This window comes from Leguminivora glycinivorella, chromosome 9 (assembly GCF_023078275.1).
Source record: "Leguminivora glycinivorella isolate SPB_JAAS2020 chromosome 9, LegGlyc_1.1, whole genome shotgun sequence".
NCBI classification, from domain to species: domain Eukaryota; kingdom Metazoa; phylum Arthropoda; class Insecta; order Lepidoptera; family Tortricidae; genus Leguminivora; species Leguminivora glycinivorella.
In genome coordinates, this window is record NC_062979.1 from 14760859 (window position 1) to 14780345 (window position 19487).

Consider the following 19487-nt stretch of genomic DNA (forward strand, 5'->3'; position numbering starts at 1 on the left):
AGACAGACAGACGGACAGACAGACAGACAGACACACGTCAAACTTATAACACCCCTTCGTTTTTGCGTCGGGGGTTAAAAATGGTTCAAGCTAAAATGGAACGAACGGGATGTGCCACAATATCCAGGAAACCACGTGGCACCTTCTATAGAATGAAGAGGCACACTGACTTTCTATCCCGCCAGGCGGCGCCTGTGCAAGTGTCTAGGCATGTCACTGTCATCATATGTGAGAGACAGAAAAAAATCATCTTCTCGCTCTCACGTATGAAATTCTTTATCTGTGCAATGGACTAATAAGGTGGCGCCATCTGCCTCCTCATTGACAACTGTCCCGTGCCGTTCTTGCGTGACTCGTGAGTCAACTTTAAAAAGGCTTGTCATTAATAGAGTACAATTTAAAAACTCGTGTCGTCTCGTTTTCTCATAAATGGGTGAAGCGACGACGGTGGCACTTTTTAATTTATACCTACTCTTTTTTGCCAAAAACAGGATTTTTTTTGTTGATTCTTAAAGAAAACAAACTTTGATTCATTCAACACAGTCATGTTTTATTCGAATAATCTTAGTCGTTCTATATTTACAAAAACCCATTTATGTTGAAATACCTTTATATTAAAATTGTCAATAACAATTATTTGCCTTAAAATAACTAGTAATGACTGAGGTCCTATAAGTACTTATTTATAAATAAAACAGAACTAACCAAAAACAGAGAGAAATAAGTAAACATGAGACTGCTCCCTACACAAAAAATACCTATCAAAGAAAAGTTTAAAAAGTATTAACTTTTAAACAAATTTTACAAGCACTTTTACAGTCGTTTTACCATGTTTTATTGAAGTAGTATAGTCCTATAAAAGTTAATACTTTACATTGTCGATCGCTCGACATGTTTAGGTCCGTAACAAGGAGCAATTTCATTAAGCACGCGCGATGCCGACGTTTTACGCGAGGTACCCGATTTTACATGTTTAATATGTCAGTGTCGCACGGTAGTTTTATTATTATGAAAACAGATATGTATGGAGTCTGCTCAGTTACTTATTTCTCTACGCCAAAGGGCAAGAGAAGTTCTACTTTAGGTCTCTCTCTAATAGAAATTGTTACAATGGCGCAGGGCCCACCACGCATAACAATAAAATGTATACTGAGTGGAACAAAACTGGGAAACGTCCATTATTCTGTTCCACCGGTATACATTATGTCCATACACTCATAACTCATACATAAACTTATGATTCTGATCCCAAAACGGGCAGGCAGAACAAATGAAACTGCTCGAGTTTCACTGTCACTGTTAGTCATACTGTAGCGATAGGTTGCTAGATTAACTGTGCCCATATCCCACAGTCAACTTCTACTACACCCACTGGAGAAAAGGGCGTGGTAAAATTCGTAATCCGTCACCACAGCACCATTCATTATATCTACCTATTTATGATTAGTTTTTGGTATATAACTTAAACATCTATCATTTCGTCTAAAGGTTTGTTCTGCATATACTTCCTAATGACTTGGAATATCTTTTTGTTTGGTTTCTGCATCAAGGATCCTCCGAATTCCGTGGACAGGAGCTTCCAGTTTTCATTCATAAATTTCAGCATGCTGTCACCTGTAAATTGAGCGATTGTTACTTTTACGTTATATCATAATCATCAGATTTTTTTCTCCTGGGCCTGCTTTTTAATTTTCTGTAATGCATTATTTTTCACTTAGCTCAAATATGTTATTCAACTTAATTTAGGTACAGGCACCATCAAAAATACCTATCTCACAGAAAAATTTATAAATTTTTGACATTTCTGACCGCGAACTGTACATAATACGAGTATTTTTCTATGTTTAGGAAAGCTATTCAGGATGTCAAATACTTTTTCACCACACCAACTGGTAAAGGCTTTCTTTGCTATTCGAAAACAGATAGCAAAATTGCATTTTATCCACAAGGGGGCAAAGTAATTTCATACGAATTTTAACTCGAGGTCTTAATCTGGCTGCTACATTTCACCTATAAATAATGATTTTGAATCATAAATATTGAATAAATTGATGGATTTCATTTATTTTGATGTTTTATAGTCAGTATTTTGTTCGTATTTGTGTGGTGAAAAATTTTGTGTTTCACTCGGTGGCAAAGTTTGTTTAACCTTCGTGCCTTGATACGTGCGGTTAAACAACTACTTTGCCCACTTGTAAAACAAATAACTATTGATTGATGTGTTGTTTCATTTGCTACCGACCGTACGTTCCGCTTGACTCTAACCACAACCTGAAAGTGCTCCTATTATTAGTGATCCCAAATGACTTTATTGGGATTGAAGCCAAAACCAGTAACTATAAAAACCGGCTTGGTTCATAAGTAGGTAAACTAACGCCAAATTACGATCTCTGTAATATAAAAGGTCAATGAACTAAAAGTCAGGTGGCACATCAGTTTATAATAAAGCAGAAGGAGTTCTTTTAACCCACAACACAAAGGCACATATTTGCAAATGTAGTACCCCTCAGTAAGAACCATTTGAAAGCTGATGATACTAGGCTATGGGACATTGCCAAGCAAATGAGTGCCCTGAATTTCCAAAAAAATATCTTCATCGTTTATATTACTGCTGCTCCATAAATATGAATATCAACTTTCATAAGTAAGAACCATCATCGAACGCTGGGAGTTGAATACGCTGGATTATTATTATTATGGGTTTGGTTTAGGGTTGCAAATAGAAAAAAAACCAAATGTTTTTTTTTCAGAATTTTGAAAAAAAAACAGAAAAAAAAAACCCAGCACCCTTTTTTTTAAAAAAATGTTTTTTTTTTTTTAGATGAACAAATAATTCGACAATAACGGTTTTTCGTCAGTTGTAACGTGCTTCAATAATAATAACGTACATTTTAATTCGATTAACATTCAGTATAAAAACGTTTATTGGGAAATCCCCGATGCGGCGTGCAACGCGGAGAGGTGGTGGTGTTGCCAACAGTAAATAGTGATAACTACCAACTACAGATTTCGTAAATGTTACTTTTATAAAGACCAGAAATTAAAGTTATTTGATTAAATGTGTTTAATAGTTAACATTAAGTCTAAAAAACCGTATAAAAGTATTAATTGCTCTGCAAATTTTGAGATTTCATACTTTAGAAAAAAAACATGATCCAGAAAAAATTCTGTTTTTTTTTCACGGTTCTTTCATGTTTTTTTTTTTCAAGCCAGAAAAAAAAACGTTTTTTTGCAACCCTAGTTTGGTTCTTCAATATTAAAAGCAATACACAAATTTTACTTACTCAGAACCTTGTTGCCATTGAAGAGATTGGTCAACGAGTAGTGAGCGCCATCTTTAATGTCGAATTCGTTCTTGTACTCCTTCATGTGCATTGTATCCTTGCCCTCCTTGTTCTTCACGATAGTGAAAGGTATCACAATCTTTGAATTGTAATTTTCTGAAAAAAATAAAAATATATATTACGCCATATTTTGTTTAATCGTCTGAGACTCAATAGACTTAGTGCATTCGATTACCGCCAGAGTAGTTTTTAACCGACTTCAAAAAAAGAGGAGGTTCTCAATTCGGCTGAATGTTTTTTCTAACTATGGAAACTATTACAAGGGTTGTTCCGAAAGTTTTTAGCTGCTCATGCGATTTGAATAAATGTTATTCTATTCTGTGGGATATTTCAATATAGATCATATCCAAAAGAAATTATGAGACTAATGTGAATAATTAATTGATTATATTTCTTTTACCAAAAGCTGTTTTGTATTTTTATTTCTGACTTCTTAGAAAAAAACCTATTTTTTTCTATAATTTATCGAATTTGGTAGTTAATCCAAGTAGTTGTATCACATGCTTGGTTCCCCCCGGGATTGATCAACTGTGTCTTTCTGCTATTTTCCATGCATGAATTACTAGACGTAGGGTTTACTTGATGTACTTATTTGTAAACATCTGATATTCGTTGTTTTAGGACATGACTCATTTGTCGCCCTCTACTAAGTCACCTATTATATTTACATTAAATAAACAGTAAAGATTCTTAATTACTACTACCTTTAAATACGATAACTCTTGCAATGCAAAAATAATGTTAAATCACAGTACAAAAGAGTCTGAAGAATTGATCATAAATGTTCGCGTTGGTAAGGCGTCGACGCGTTCTAATTAAACAAAATAAATATAAAAAATTAACTAATCTCTTTCTAAGCCCAAATCTACATCACCTCAGTTAATAATGAAAAATCTCTCAAAAATCTCTCTTTTTTTAAGCAAAATACAAATCGCATGAATACAACCGGAGCAGCTAAAAACTTTCGGAACAGCCGTCGTACATAATTTAATATTCAATTTCACATTTCATTCCTGCAGTATTGCATTACTGCAGCCCAAAATTATTGTCGAGGGCATTGCTATCGCAATTATCAGAATTAAATGTCAATTTCTGCTAATATCTTAACTCAGCATACCTACAGTCCCCATCAGACATAGGACCGACGGGACGTTTAAAAATACATACATATGTAGTACCTACGAAAAGATTTGCCTTAGTATTGTTACGGAAACGTACGATCGTGTCATGCTATTTCAGTCAGTCTCAGTGCAAGACGTACTGACTTTGACTGAACTAGTTAGCTTTAAAAATACAAAAGTTTCCGGAAAAATACAAAGGAAACCCTTTTCGCACTACATCTGTTGTATCTGAACACGCCCTAATGCCGTGACAATGCAAGGCTGTTTATATATTTGTGATCACGTTGACATTCTATTGGTTTAAAAACATCTCTCGCAATACATCTTTGGTCGAATCGCATGACAAAGGATATAATAGGCTTCATGCCTAGACAAAGAAATTCTTACTAAGTTCAATCTTGACGTCTCCGTCCCCGCTGATAGGCAGGATGATGAGCCGGCCGGCTGCCTTGTACTGCCCGGTGAGCTCCACGTCCGCGTGGTACACGATCACTAGCTGCTTTTTGGCCATGTCGAATCTGGAATAATGTAATTGCTTTGAGAACTTATTTTGCATGATGATGATTAAGTACACAAAAAATTACCGGGCTGAACAATACACCTCCGACGACAGTACGGAGTCGTAATGGGCCACTCAGATACTCCGGTAATGACGTATCGAAAACGATGCCCCTACCGGCGCGGGGCTTCGTTTTCCCGACCTGCTGACTCTGCCGGTACTGCCGTCCCGGTGCCAATCCGGTACAGCGTCGGTCATATTTTATTGTCTGACAGGGGTCTAGTGACACATAAGTCAATATTTAACACGCAGTCTTAGGGTCGTGCTTAAATACGATCAAAATCTTTAGATCTTCATTATCATCGTTAAGGCAAAGGTTGGTAACTGTAACTTTATGTTTAAAAACGAAATGTATATTACTTTGAGACAAAAGAACAAATACCTTACTAGGTCAATTTGAAGGTGACCAAGTCTAAGCGGATTTCGCCCACTCTCATGGCGTCCAGTGGCTCTGTGCCGAGAGCGGGTATGCCAGTGCCGTTCAGAGGCGTCATTACCTATGTTGCTGACGTCAGGCAACCAAAGTCTAAAGATACTCAAGGGACCCCAACTACTTACTTGATCTTATCAATAACTGCTGTTTTAAGTCCCGTGATACTGGAATTCGTCATATTAAGCCGAAGGCCGGCCAAGTCTAAGCGGATTTCGTCCACTCTCATGGCGTCCAGTGGCTCTATGCCGAGAGCGGGTATGCCAGCGGCAAGCAGAGGCGTCATGGCTTGAGCCGCTGATTTCAGACAGTCGGAGTCTGCCGCCTTGCTTTGGAGGTGCTGAAAATGAGAAACAATAATTTAATCGTTTAAAAAGGTCAAAATCTTTGGTGATATCTATTGGTAATAAAGTTGTTATTAATGTAAATACATTTTGTAAATGTAGATCTCGATAAGACAGATGCGTGTTAATAAAGAAATTAAATATTTTTAAATTTTTCTTTGTATTATTATGCTGGTTTAAGTTAACCCGGTCAAGTCTCCAGAACTAACCCTATTAATTCGATCTGAATAATTTTAATTTACCTCCTATAGTCAGCGACATAAATATGTGACGATTTCTAATACTTTGTCACATTAAGATCTTGTTTGAAATGTCATACGAAATTATCAAACGATTAAAATAAAAGCGACAAGGTACAGTAATCATCACTTATTTATGCCGATGACTGTACATCATTGTCCTATGATCTCGGTACACAAGATATTCGGTCAGCTAAATCGGCAATTCCACGTAACTGTAATGTAAGTGACCACTTCATTGCATGTTTTTTTATTTATGATGCAAATTGAAGTCTTAATTTATCTCTAAATAAGCCTACTTTTAATTCTTAGATATATTGATATTTAAATTAGCACCATGAATAAAAAAACATGCAAATAATTGGTCACTTACATTACTCTGTTACATGGAATTACCCTAATTAATAACGAAGCCTCTTTCTAATTAGTCAGCGTGTCACCGTAATGTGACAGGTAACTAATGTAACGTACATAAGGACGATAGGCCAAAAGGTCGTCGTTTGCGTCACACATCTCGTCTATAAATCATATTAAACTTCTGCGGTAAATTATAAATCAATTATAACAAATGAGAAAAGCCTTGAGCTTTTTAGTTCAACATTCCAGACTATGTCCCTAATTAAGAGTTTTATTTTCACGGTTAGTTTTATTATAAGGTCCCGGTCAATATAAGTCTTATGTCCCTAATTCCTAGTTACTACTACTACTACTACTTCACTGGTTCAGCGACCCAAAAAGGATCTTGGCCTCCGACACAAGAGATCGCCACTCTGCCCTACCCTGCGCCACTTCACGCCAGTTGGGTACACCGAGTGCGGACAGGACTTTCAGGGCTTCCTCGCACCAGCGATATCTGGGACGCCCACGCGGACGTTTTCCACCCGGGTGGTCCACATATGCTCTTCTCACACCACGATCCGATTAATTCTTAGTTAGGTTAAATTATTTTGCCAGAGCTTAGTTATTAAGATCCGGCCAACATTTTAACATAAGTAAATTATTAAATAATGACAAAAAAAAGTGTCAAGATTGTCCAATACGAGTATAATATTGTCTTCGGTTATCGTGATAGTTACTCATGAAATAAAACTATGGAAACGGATTAAATCGCGTATAATGAATTTATAATACATCCCGACGTTTTGAACTCTTTACAGCGTTCGTGGTCAACGGGTGACAGAGCCTGACTGAGGAAAAATTACAATGTGCAAAAGCTACCCACATAGAAGAATGGATGTATTTTCGGGATGTATTTTAAATTCATTATACGCGATTCAATCCGTTTCCATAGATTTATTTCATTGTCAAATATATTAATTCATTGAAATACCTAATTTATAAATGTAAAACTAATGTGGCAATGTATACCTACAAGAACACACGCCTATATGCCCAAAAGGGGTGGACTGTGCACATAAAATCAAGTTTCAGCGCTACTCATAGCAATTAAGGGGTTAAAGAAAACTAAATTGTGATATTACAGTGACATGCTGCTAACCCACCGCCCACAACGCTATTGAACCCATATTCCACAATCGACTTCTACGACACCCACGGCAATCTTAGTAAGTACCTAAGTATTGCTATCGTACCTAATTAGTAACAAATCACTGCTCGCTTTCTTACAAGAATAATTGCTGCGTTTATTAACACAGGTGACATAATATTCATAATTATTTATTACAATTTACGTAAAAAGGACGTAGGTCGTTTGTTTAAAAAAAAATAAAATCACGCAAAAATATTTGGGGAAAATATGATTTTTGCCACTTCCAGGCTGCGAAACAGCGCCATCTAGTTTTAAGCCTAAAAAGCCCACATATTTCAGGGGTACGCTTTTTTGTATGGGCTTTGTCAGTCCAACATTATATCGTTCTTGGTAGTATCTGACAGCTATGGGCAAAAACTTATAAAATTAACTAGACAGACATTTGTAGTTAAATTGATATTTTATACCGGCATTTGTTCCTACTGCACTATTTGTTATAGGTAATTAGCATACCGCATTTCTGGCATGATAGGTCCAATGTACAACTATAAAAAGATCATTGATATAAATAATTACGACTAGGTATGGTATGAAGTTATGTATGTAAATACTATTTTTTATTATTATTTATTTATTTAGGTAATTACAAACAAAAATCTCTAATTTACATAGTATCCTTATCCCAATTTAAGGTTGGTCTCAATACCTATAATAATATATACCGATACCTATATAATCGTTAAGTCAAAATAAAAGAATTGAAAGTAGGTACATGTATAAAAAATACATAATTATAAATATTAATTGTAGATGCAGTATAACTTGTAACTTAATTCATGACGATCATTTTATGGACCTTTTTAATGAACTGAGATATTTTCCAATAATAAAACATAGGTCCCGATATGTTTTCAATAGTTTAAAAATACATTACTGTTTCCAGTTAAATAGTTGGTGTCCATTGCTAGTTTTCGTCCATTTGACGTAACAATTTAAATATGAAACCTTGTTTGCTGCACTTTTTACAATCCTATTTTTCTACATACTATTTATGTATCTACCTACATAAAAAAATATATTTTTCGGTATGTGCACGAAAACTAAAGTAAATAGACGCAAAATGACCCTACATAAATTAAAACAAACATTATATGTAGATGTGACTAAGGTCAATATACATAGATAAATACTTACATACATTTTTAACACCGGTTGTAAACCATGACATAAAATAGTACACAATATTCATATTATGTGACAGTATTTATATGATCTTTTGCGTTAACATTTTTTTGGCTTCCTATACCTATGAGATTTAACTATCTGATTAAATGTAATGAATATTTAATCTGAATATTTTTTCTAATGGTTTAATTAGGAAGTCTAGAAACTTTGTTCATAAAATAGGACGCACACATATTTAGACATATTTTTTTTTTTTATTTATTTCATAAAATCACTTACACGTAGACAGCAACGCGGTCACTTGCATCAAAACCACAAGGGAGTAAAATATGGCACCCATTTTTTAAATTTTTTTTTTTAATCCCGCACCAAACTCAAAGCTTGCTCAATGTCCAATGCAGAGCGTCGTTTATAACTGATATATATAAACTCGGCCGATCATTGCGTGTGTCAAGGTAAATTAATAAGCAAAGCTGTTCACAGCCAGGATTGACATTCAAACTTCGCAAATCTGATCTTGATTTGATTATCCGCAGTGCGTCTCGCCCGCACGCATCCAGTATAATCAAATTAGTATCAAGTCAAGGTTGTGTTAAACTGTTTCGCTCGACGGAAACGTGCGATTAACGGTAGTAGCTTATTAATGTAAATAATTCGTCACTTTCGTACACATATTGGAATGCAAATCCATTAAATGCATAATAGATCATTCATATCCAGTGTTTTGCATAAAATGTCTTATCCAATTCATAGAACAACTCTCAACTCGAGTAGGCATATTGGTTTATTTTTTAAATACACATGCTAACATTTAATTTATTAAGTTGAATACTTCTGGGGGTAGTGCGTAAGTAGCACATATTAGAGTAAGGGTTCCAATTGCAAAGAATGTACCTATAAAAAATACGGATACGAAAAAATAATATCGCTTGCAGACGTATCTGCAATATCTGCATTATAAAACAAAGTCGAGAATATTGTTTGGAAAGGATAATACATAATATATGTGTTACTGTATTATCCCCGGCGTCTTTGCGCATGATCACGTTTGTTAAAAAAACCCCGGAACTTGACACAGCGTGACATACACATAAGATTTATATTGTGTTGATTTTTTATCGTACGTTTTACTGCGGAAACTATTTGTCAACGACTTTTGAACATTTGTGTTTTAATAATTGTAATCTAGCTTAAACCTTTAAGGTTAAACATCTTCTCACATAATGTAAATACTCCTAAGCGAGGAAAATGCACTAATATTAGAATTAAATTCATAAAGTTCTAATGCTGGTCGGAGTTTGCGTATAAAATAAAGGGATTTAATTTTATAGCATTGTGAACAATAGTAGCAATTTTATTCGTCCATAACATTTGACATTTACCAGTCGCTTTTCGGTGAAGGAAAACTTCCTGTGGAAAAGAAGTCAAGACTTACTCCAATAAGACCTACTTGGAAGGTCAGGTGGCAGTGGTACTCGCTTTGGTAAAAACTGGTGCCTACGAAAATACTTACGGTAGTTGTCAAGCGAACGTGGCTACAGCAAGAAGCCGAGACAATGCAAGGGAGATTATAGTCGACATTTAAATACGGACACGTGTCTTGTCGACATCGAAAATACTATTGGAAAATAATGTCGCATGTGACACTCCTTGAGTTGCAGGTTACGGTGACCGCTTTCCATCAGGCGGACCGTATGCATGTTTGCCACCGACATAGTGTAAGAAAATGTCACTAAGTATTTAATATTCATAATTACTGTCACCATATTGTCAAAGCGATCCCCAGGCTCCCGTGAGCAGTGGCAAATGCCGGGATAACGCAAGGAGGATGACTGTCACCATATATTGATTAGTAATGAATTATTTCATATTTCTACTATTTCAATTGTGTTAATAGGAACATAACCATGAAATAAGTCTGACCAAAAAGAGTAATCATCCTCCTTGTGTTCGTGCGTGCGTACGGCTCATGGGAGCCTGGGGTCCGCTGTGACAACTAATCCCAAGATTTGGCGTAGGCACTAGTTTTACGAAAGCGACTGCCATCTGACCTTCCAACCCAAAGGGTAACTAGGCCTTATTGGAATTAGTCCAAAAAGAGTAGAAATTTAAAAGTGGAGTGTCATCCCTTTCAAATCAATACGTGTGAGAAAACGGGACGACACTACGATGTTGCCACTCTCACTACGGAATTGAATTGAATTGAGTACTTATATAAACTATTACCTACAGGATTTATATCCACTACGGGTCCCTACACGAAGGATGGTCCGTTCGCTCTTAGATGTTTTTTTTTTTAAATGGACATCAGTCAAAAACAGCGGCGGAACCTTGACTCATTATACTAAGATCCTTCGCTTTGCTAGTTACTATTATTAGGTTGGCACAAAAAACGTTTGCGTAAATGGATGACAGACTGTTTTTTACAAAATGTCTTCTGCTTCAAGATAGTAAGCATATAAACTAGTTAATATGAAAATATGTGAGGTAGGTACCTACATAACATGTTTTTTCTTAAAACGGCCATATTTCCTGGAGCTATTATTTTTACTAGTTTTTAGGGTTCCGTATTTCAAAAGGAAAAAATGAAACCCTTATATTAGGATCGGTTTGGGGTCCGTTTGTCAAAACCTTTTGTCCCGGGAATGCGTGAAATTTAAAACCATAATTATTACTCGTAGGTTACAGTCCAGTTTTCGTCAGCGCAAAAAACAATTCGTTAATGTTAATGCGTAATTATATGCCACAAAAACTAATATTTCTACACTGAAATCAATAAATGGGGTACTTTAACGTTAACATAGAACTACTTATTAGATTCGGCAAATAATTAATTATTGTCTTATCTACACGTGCAAAAAATTCAAAAACCTCGAAATCTTAAAAAAAAACATAACTTGTACGGATTCACCGACCCGAATCTGATTCGAACCTGGCTGTCTTTTTTTATTAAAATGTTTTGCACACTGATATTTCATTCTACATTGTATATCGCTTAAAAAATGTTTTAATTAATCAGAAGATACTTATGCGTAGTCATTGTTGACCACGTCCTCCGACAACAAATCAATGGAAAAATAAAATCAAAATAATGAAACTCGATTTAATTCCGTAGCCCAGTATGTAGTCCATCACTTTCATCTACTTAATAGCCCAGTTTATTTTAGAGCCCACCATCTTTCAAGTACTTAGTCCTTGTACTCCCTGCGTATTCACATTATCCGAACCGATATCGGATGTTGGACCGATATCCCATACATTTAAGCCGCCATCTTTGATTTGCCTTTGAAATCCGTCCGACATCCGATATCGGATCAAACAGTGTAAAAACGCACTAACGGGCATTGCCTCTGCGTGCGTCCCATGACACGGGCAAAAGTAGCATCTGCTAGGTGCAGTGCAGCCCTTATTATATTTCTTCAAAATGCTCTTTTAGCTTCGGCTCTGCGCATGTCTACCAAATGTCCGTAAAATGTTTACCTCGTTCCAATTGTAAGCATTGTATGTACTTACTTACCTATAATATCGCACTAAATATTTATTTATGTATATTTTGGACGACCGTTCTGGCCTAGAGCGTCGTGACCCTGCCTGCTGCCGTGGTCCCGGGCGGGTTCGAATCCTGGTAAGGGCATTTATTTGTGTTATGAGCACAGATATTTGTTCCTGAGTCATGGATGTTTTCTATGTAGGTATATAAGTATTTGTATATTATATCCCCCATATTCATAAACGTTCACTAAAGTTATCAAGCCGATAAAGTTCGTTTGTCCCTTTCTATCACACCAATACGTCGGAAAGGGACAAACGAACTTTATCGGCTTGATAACTTTAGACAACGTTTATGAATAAGGGGGAAAATATATCGTTGTCTGAGTACCCATAAGACAAGCCTTCTTGGGCTTACCGTGGGAGTCAGTCAATCTGTGTAATAATGTCCTATAATATTTATTTATATATTTTATCGATGTACTTGTACAATAGCGATAACTGATCAATGAAGTTACTATACACGCTATCGTTCTAAATAAAATTCAACTTCCACCGTTTGCTGTTGCCTGGATCCGAGCGAAACTCCGCGAAAGGCTTTAACTTACAAAAGTCAGAACTTTGTACTTTCCGGATTCGTAGTTAAAAAGCGCCATTTCGATATTGTGCAATGTGCATATACCTAATATTGCTCCTTAGACTTATATTGACGGGGATATAGACCGTGATTACTTGTTTGATTTTCGTCGAGCTCCCGATATTTCGACGCAGTTGCATGCATCATGATCAATATAAGTCTAATGAAAATAACCGTGAATCATTCAAAGCTCTTAATATTGCTCCTGTTTAGAATTTTCAATAAGTAATATTTTATCTGCTCGTGAAGCAAGAACACCTTTTTTGTTGAAAATGCGCATTTGGTTTTATATTAAAGTGTAACAGGCGGCGTCTTCGGTGCTTAAATATGTTACCTTCGCCTATTTTAAGAACTTCTATAATATTGAGATATTTGATGTAATTTTATTGAAATTCCATTGTGTAACGGGAAATTTGTTTTGACGTGGTGTTCACAGTGTTCACTAAAATCAAGGCATACGAATACATACGAGTAACATATTTCTAGCAAACAATCCTAAGACATGTCAAGTGAATAGTTTTAGACAAACTTTGCGATCGCAGAAAAACAATACACACGATGATGTAAACAAACAAACCTTGCCATTGGATCGGCCAAATGATCTTCGTTCAATACGCTGGATGAATGCAAATGCGGTCACCATTGAAACGGCCATGGAGGTCGATTGCCATTCCAGCCGCTTTCCTAATGGACTAAAATTAGGCGGTTTATACACTTATCGCGTCTCCCCGCGTAAATACTGAGGGCTTACCGCGAACAACGAAGTACATAAAATTGTCTTAGTCACTCTTATCACGCCTTCATTGAAATAAAAGGTAATCGAAGAAACTTGGGTGTTCGCGGTAAGTCCTCAAGTGTGCGTGGATAACCTGAGTAATATTTGTGATGTAAGGTGTATCAGGTTAGGTTACCCATAAATACTTAATCAAACCGTTTCAGTAGAGTGTTATTTTCATAAAACTATCTAATGATGTGTTTGTTGATTTTATTCGACTTTAGATACGTGTATGAAAGTATATTTTTAATAAATTATACTTCTAAATGAAGTAGACGCTTTCATAATCATAATACCTACACCTACGAGTAAAGTGGGTAATTTTTTTCAAAGTTGTCCACCCCACTTTTTTTGGATATGACTAATTGACTATGTGGTTTCCACTCAGAATCGCGAGCTCTTTCAAGCCTAATAGGAGAAAAAAGTGTCCTAAGGTTTTTCCCAATCCGTTACCACTTTTTCATACCTACATTTTGTATGGCGGTAACGAAATGAAAGGTTTGAAAAATGTACGGAAATCTTGGGGCATTTTATTTCTCCTATCAAGAAAGACCTCGCGATTCTGAGTATGAATCGCGTAAAAAATACCCATGTTACAAAAAAAAGTGAGGTGGACAACTTTGAAAAAAATGTCCCACCTAGGATACTTATTTATTTACAAGCGCTTTTTGAATTTAATGAATATGCGAATAAAAAAAATCATTTAAATAAATAAATAAATATTTGGGACACCTTACACAGATCAACTTAGCCTCAAACTAAGCAAAGCTTGTACTATTGGTTCTAATCGACGATATACATACTTAAATAGATAAATACATACTTATATACATAGAAAACATCCATGACTCAGGTACAAATATCTGTGCTCATCACACAAATAGATGCCCTTACCGAGATTCGAACCCAGGACCGCGGCTCAGCAGCCAGGGTCACTACCGACTGAGCTAGACTGGTCGTCAATTTGCTTTTAGTCTTGTAAATTAGCTCTTATTTTAAGTGACCTTTAAATTTTAGCAACAATGACAACCAAATGATTACATAATATTTAAAAGAAGTAAGTAAGTAACTGGTTTGAAAGAGTTACCTGACAACTTGACCAGCCTACTTTACTATGCTCGTCTTTAAGAAACTTGTAGTAAATAATTATTAGCTCATGCCGAGGCATTTCCGATGAACTACAGTATGGGGTTCTTCAAAAAAGGAGTGTACAAGTTTCTAATGGGCAACGCGCATATGACACCCCTTGAGTTGCAGACGTCCATAGGTTACGGTGACCGTTTTCCATCAGGCGGACCGTATACCTGTTTGCCACCGCCGTGGTACGAAAAAAATTACTACTAATTTTTATATTAAAAGAAAAATTTACACCGGCAGAAATGATTGTGCCTGTGCAGTCCGATTCGGATTTCACATTTTCAAAGTCGTATCAAAATGATATGAAAATTTCATCAATTTGTTATGTCAGAATCGCCCACACAATACGAGTGCGCGACTTTGAACTTGAAATTATATACGATCGTGCGATAAACAAAAATGCCGTACGACTAATCTTCGAAAAATAGAATTAGCGGTGACGTGTTAATCAAAATTTACTTAAGTATTTCGATTAGTTATTTTAACTTAAAAAAGTTTTCTGTTCTTGTTAATTTGTTAATTAGATTTCAATGGCAACAAAGAAATTTCAATTTCAATTCCAATGGTTTTGTGATAGTTCAGTAGGAATAAAATAGATAAATAAATATATAAATATTATAGGACTTTCTTACACAGATTGACTGAGCCCCACGGTAAGCTCAAGAAGGCTTAATATAATATACAAATACTTAGAAAAAACATATACATAGGAATCATTTAACAGTCATATCTCACTCATACAAGCATGGCACGCGTTCACCTACATGAGCTTAGAATGTGTGCCAGGAACGCGCCTCTTTCATATACCTAAGTATATATTTGATCGCCAGTGTCCGAACTCGACACGACACTCGACTGTGTCGAGTGTGGAAATGCATGCATTGTATAATTATAAAAGTAAAGTCATATAGGTAGGTATATAAAACTTTTCGAACATTGCTTGAATTGGAACCAAATTGTATATGCATCATCAGATTTACTTTTCAACCCGCAAAAGTGGGTACTTAAACTTAAAGTGTTAGATTAGGTCCCCGTAACAGTTAAGAAAGCATTACAAATTTTACTACACATGTTGATTAAGCTCGTCGAAACCGGCAGTACTTGAATGAAGTTGCACATAAGGTTACAATGACGGTTGCGTTCAAACAGCGTGTGGCCAAATAAAGACGCTCAGCGGCGCCAGTCCGTCAACCTATTGAGTTGAGGTCTGTCCACACTGACTCGAACTATTTCCGATACAAAAAAATCACATTATAAATATAATAGATATAATAAATACAATATAAACATATTATAAATATAATAGATATAAAAAGATGAAATATACCTAGTGCTCTCAGTTGCATGAACTTTTAAAAAATGTGCATTTTACGTAATGGTAACTCAACCTGCAAGCACGTGTCTTGTATGTTGTGCTTTTTCAACGACACTTTTGTGTTGAAATACCTAGGTATTAGTTTTTATCAAAAACTAAATAATAATAAATATTTACAACTTTATTTTAGAAGCGGTATAATATAACTATGTTAGTAAGTCATAATTTATTTTCCTGATTGCGTTTTCACATTATCCGATCCGATATTGGATGTCGGACCAATATCTCATACATTGCAGGCGCCATCTTGGATTTTTTTCTATTGAAATCCTTCCGACATCAGATATCGGATCGGAAAATGTGAAAACGGACTAACCTGAATTTAACATTTTAAATTTTTAATGACTTTTCGAGTATCGCACGTTGTTTTAAAAACTTCTAAATCAAGTTTTACTCGTAAAAGTCCAAGCTAAATGAACATGTTTTCATACCCCAAATAAATGGGGCCACAACATTTTAAGTTTCTAAATCCATCTCCAAGTAAAAAAAAATAGTTTATTATCCCATTCATCTCATAAGTCATCCTAGATTTTTTTTAATACGGAGCACAAAAAAATCCGTGCGAATTTTCACACTTATGTACAGACCTTTATGATCCAACCGGTTGTCTGTGTCAAGGTCGACAGCGGTTACTAAATGCATCGAAAATAATATTTGTTTTTATTGCACTAGTAGGGCCAAATTCGACTTTATTAATTAACAGCGCGTTACATGGTGACCTTCAATTTTAATAATTATTGTTTGAAATTAAATATAGTCCAGGGACTCCAAACGCAGTTCTTCCATCTTTTATCAATAATTTTATTTTCTTATGCAGGATCTTTGTGAGACGACGTTAAAAAGTTTATTCTTATATATAATATTTGTTTTATAAATTGTGAAATTAAATTAGATAATTATTTTGTTTTGAATACTATTAAAATTTAATATTAGCACTGCCTACTCTGATTTGCCCGAAAGTTGAATGGTAGGGAATGCCTCATGTCAATGCTTAATGCTATAGCATTAAGTCCGCCTTGTGCACAGTTTTATTTTCTTTGTACAATATGGATTAAATTAATCAATAAATAGTTTTATTTAAGTTTAGATAGAAAAATGTTATTGTGACTATTCTACTAATAAATAAATAAAGGATTTGCGATGTTTTCTAATTACACAGCCAAATAGGCATTAGGTAAAAATACAGCACAGTAATTTTCGTAGTTTAGTAATCCACAACAGTAGCGGCAGCATGTCTCAAACTTAAAATAAATGATGTGTAATCGCGTCTCCGTGTGTAGAAATACAGCTGTCGATATCAATCATAATTTAATCATCTGTACGATGTTTCGTTTTTGAATGGTATGCTGTCAGTGCAATAGTGTGAATAGTTGATTATCGTGGATCGAGGTGAGCAATGTTTACCTTTTTAACCAACTTCAAAAGGAGAGGGTCGTTAATTCATACGAATATTTTTTTGCAAATGAAGCAGTACTATACAAGAAGAAATATGTATTGAAACTGGAGCTAAAATGCCTTAAAACCTAAGGTAGGTTTTAAGTTTTATACTATCTTAGAGTACGCTTTTATTATCAAAAAGAACATTCGATTATCTGTCTTGGGTTATCCCTTTCTTCTACAGTTCATGGAAGCCCCGGCTTGGCAATTAATCCTAGGAACAGGAGTAAAGTACATTTGTCTACGAAAGCGCCTTCCTTCACCGGTCGTATTTTTAAATCGTTTCCTTTTCGCACGTGTATATGTTTTTCAGTACAGATGGCCGTTTGAAGTTTTAACCTGACAAGGAATTAACCACTTTGCGCACTAAATAGTGGGGACAAAAAGCGCCATCTGCACTGTAAATAATATTACGTAAATAAATTCTCTAACAGCCTACCCAAATGCTCGCACCAAATGTGCGTAAATGAGAAGACGGAATATTTCTCATAGGCGTTTCCTTTTAAGCTAGGTCTATACTTTTGTTTGTTGACTGCAACTTATCGGGGTAAGGATAATTTGAGAGTTTAATATTAATTTTGAAGTCAGTATTATTTTTGTGGATGAATCTGCCATAACCTTACACAAATAGTGCAAATACCTAGGGTAAACATCGAATTGCAACAACTGCCAACAACAGATTTTGAAAGTTAACATCATATATATTGATTAGTACTTCATTATCATCGATAAGGTAAACGTCCTAGCACCGGTCCAAATACTCAATAAAATAAATGTTATTAAATGACATTCTATTATCACCTCTATGGTCAAAAAATATAAGTATGTAGGTATTTATAAGTGACATATTAGGTGGAAAGTGAGAAGCACTCGAGTGGCTACGAAAATCGTATCATACACTACTACTTGTATAAGTAGTATTCCGAGTAGTAGTGATGACGAGGGTATCCTCGTCATCACTTTTAATGAAAAAAAAATAAGGAAAATACACAAAAATTATAAGTATGTACCTACATACCTATATTTGGCATCTAGATAAATAAAAAAAAACATACAGGCACAAAAAAACTTTTGGTGTCTTAAATAGTTATTTGTTATACAAGGGAGCAAAGTTGTATTTTAACCGAGTGTGGAATTGCAACACGAACTAGCGAATGGATTCTAGGGTTGAACTATGAGCTAGCGAATGGATTCTATGGTTGAACCACGAGCGAAGCGAGTGGTTCGAAAATAGAATCCTGAGCGAAGCGAGTAGTTCAAAAATAGAATCCTGAGCGTAGAGAGTTTTTGATTTAGTCCTAATTTTGTAGTTAACCCTATGAAATTATTTGCCTATTTCAATTTTTGTTTTATACGTAACTATATAGAGACACCGGTTGTGCCCCTCAATATTTATTTTATTAATTTGACAGATAGAGAGCATAGAGAGAGCATACGATAAATAATTAAATAGGTATACCAAGCATCAAACGCTACGACAAACCACGCACGTTAGCACGTGGCAAACCAAGAACAAATGGGCCTCTCGCTCGTTTTTGCCCAGAACGTGCAAGTTGTGGAATGAGCTACCTTTTGAAGTGTTTCCCTTACGTTATGATATGGGGTTCTTCAAGAAGCAGGTATTTAGGGTTCTCAAAGGTCTGCAACGCGTAAGTGGTTCTCCCGATGTTGCTTATGTCCATAAGCGGCGATAACTGCTTCCAATCAGGCGGCTCGTCTGCTAGTTTGCTGCCTATTTCATAAAAACACCTCTATGCAAGTTTCTTTCTGCAAAGCAATAAAGACTGTATGTTGAATCCTTATATTGAATCAGACAGGAATGAAATATGCAAATTTAGTTTTGTATGTTTGTTATGATTATGATACCTATAGTGACTCAACGTGGTCGATATAATTAACTTATTGGACGGAAAATTTAGAATACAT

General features: G+C 35.5%; 1 protein-coding gene across 1 annotated transcript; it reads right to left on the reverse strand.

Annotated features, from left to right (window-relative positions):
* Positions 1 to 529: 529 nt before the first annotated feature.
* On the reverse strand, positions 530 to 9138 carry LOC125229728 (circadian clock-controlled protein daywake-like). Its single transcript, XM_048134653.1, has 5 exons — positions 8991 to 9138; positions 5583 to 5794; positions 4853 to 4983; positions 3285 to 3440; positions 530 to 1614 (listed from the first exon to the last, which is right to left on the reverse strand). Exons 2-5 carry the CDS (start codon positions 5738 to 5740, stop codon positions 1463 to 1465), a joined length of 597 nt encoding a protein of 198 aa, XP_047990610.1. The 5' UTR covers positions 5741 to 5794; positions 8991 to 9138; the 3' UTR covers positions 530 to 1462.
* Between the last annotated feature and the right edge of the window lie 10349 nt (positions 9139 to 19487).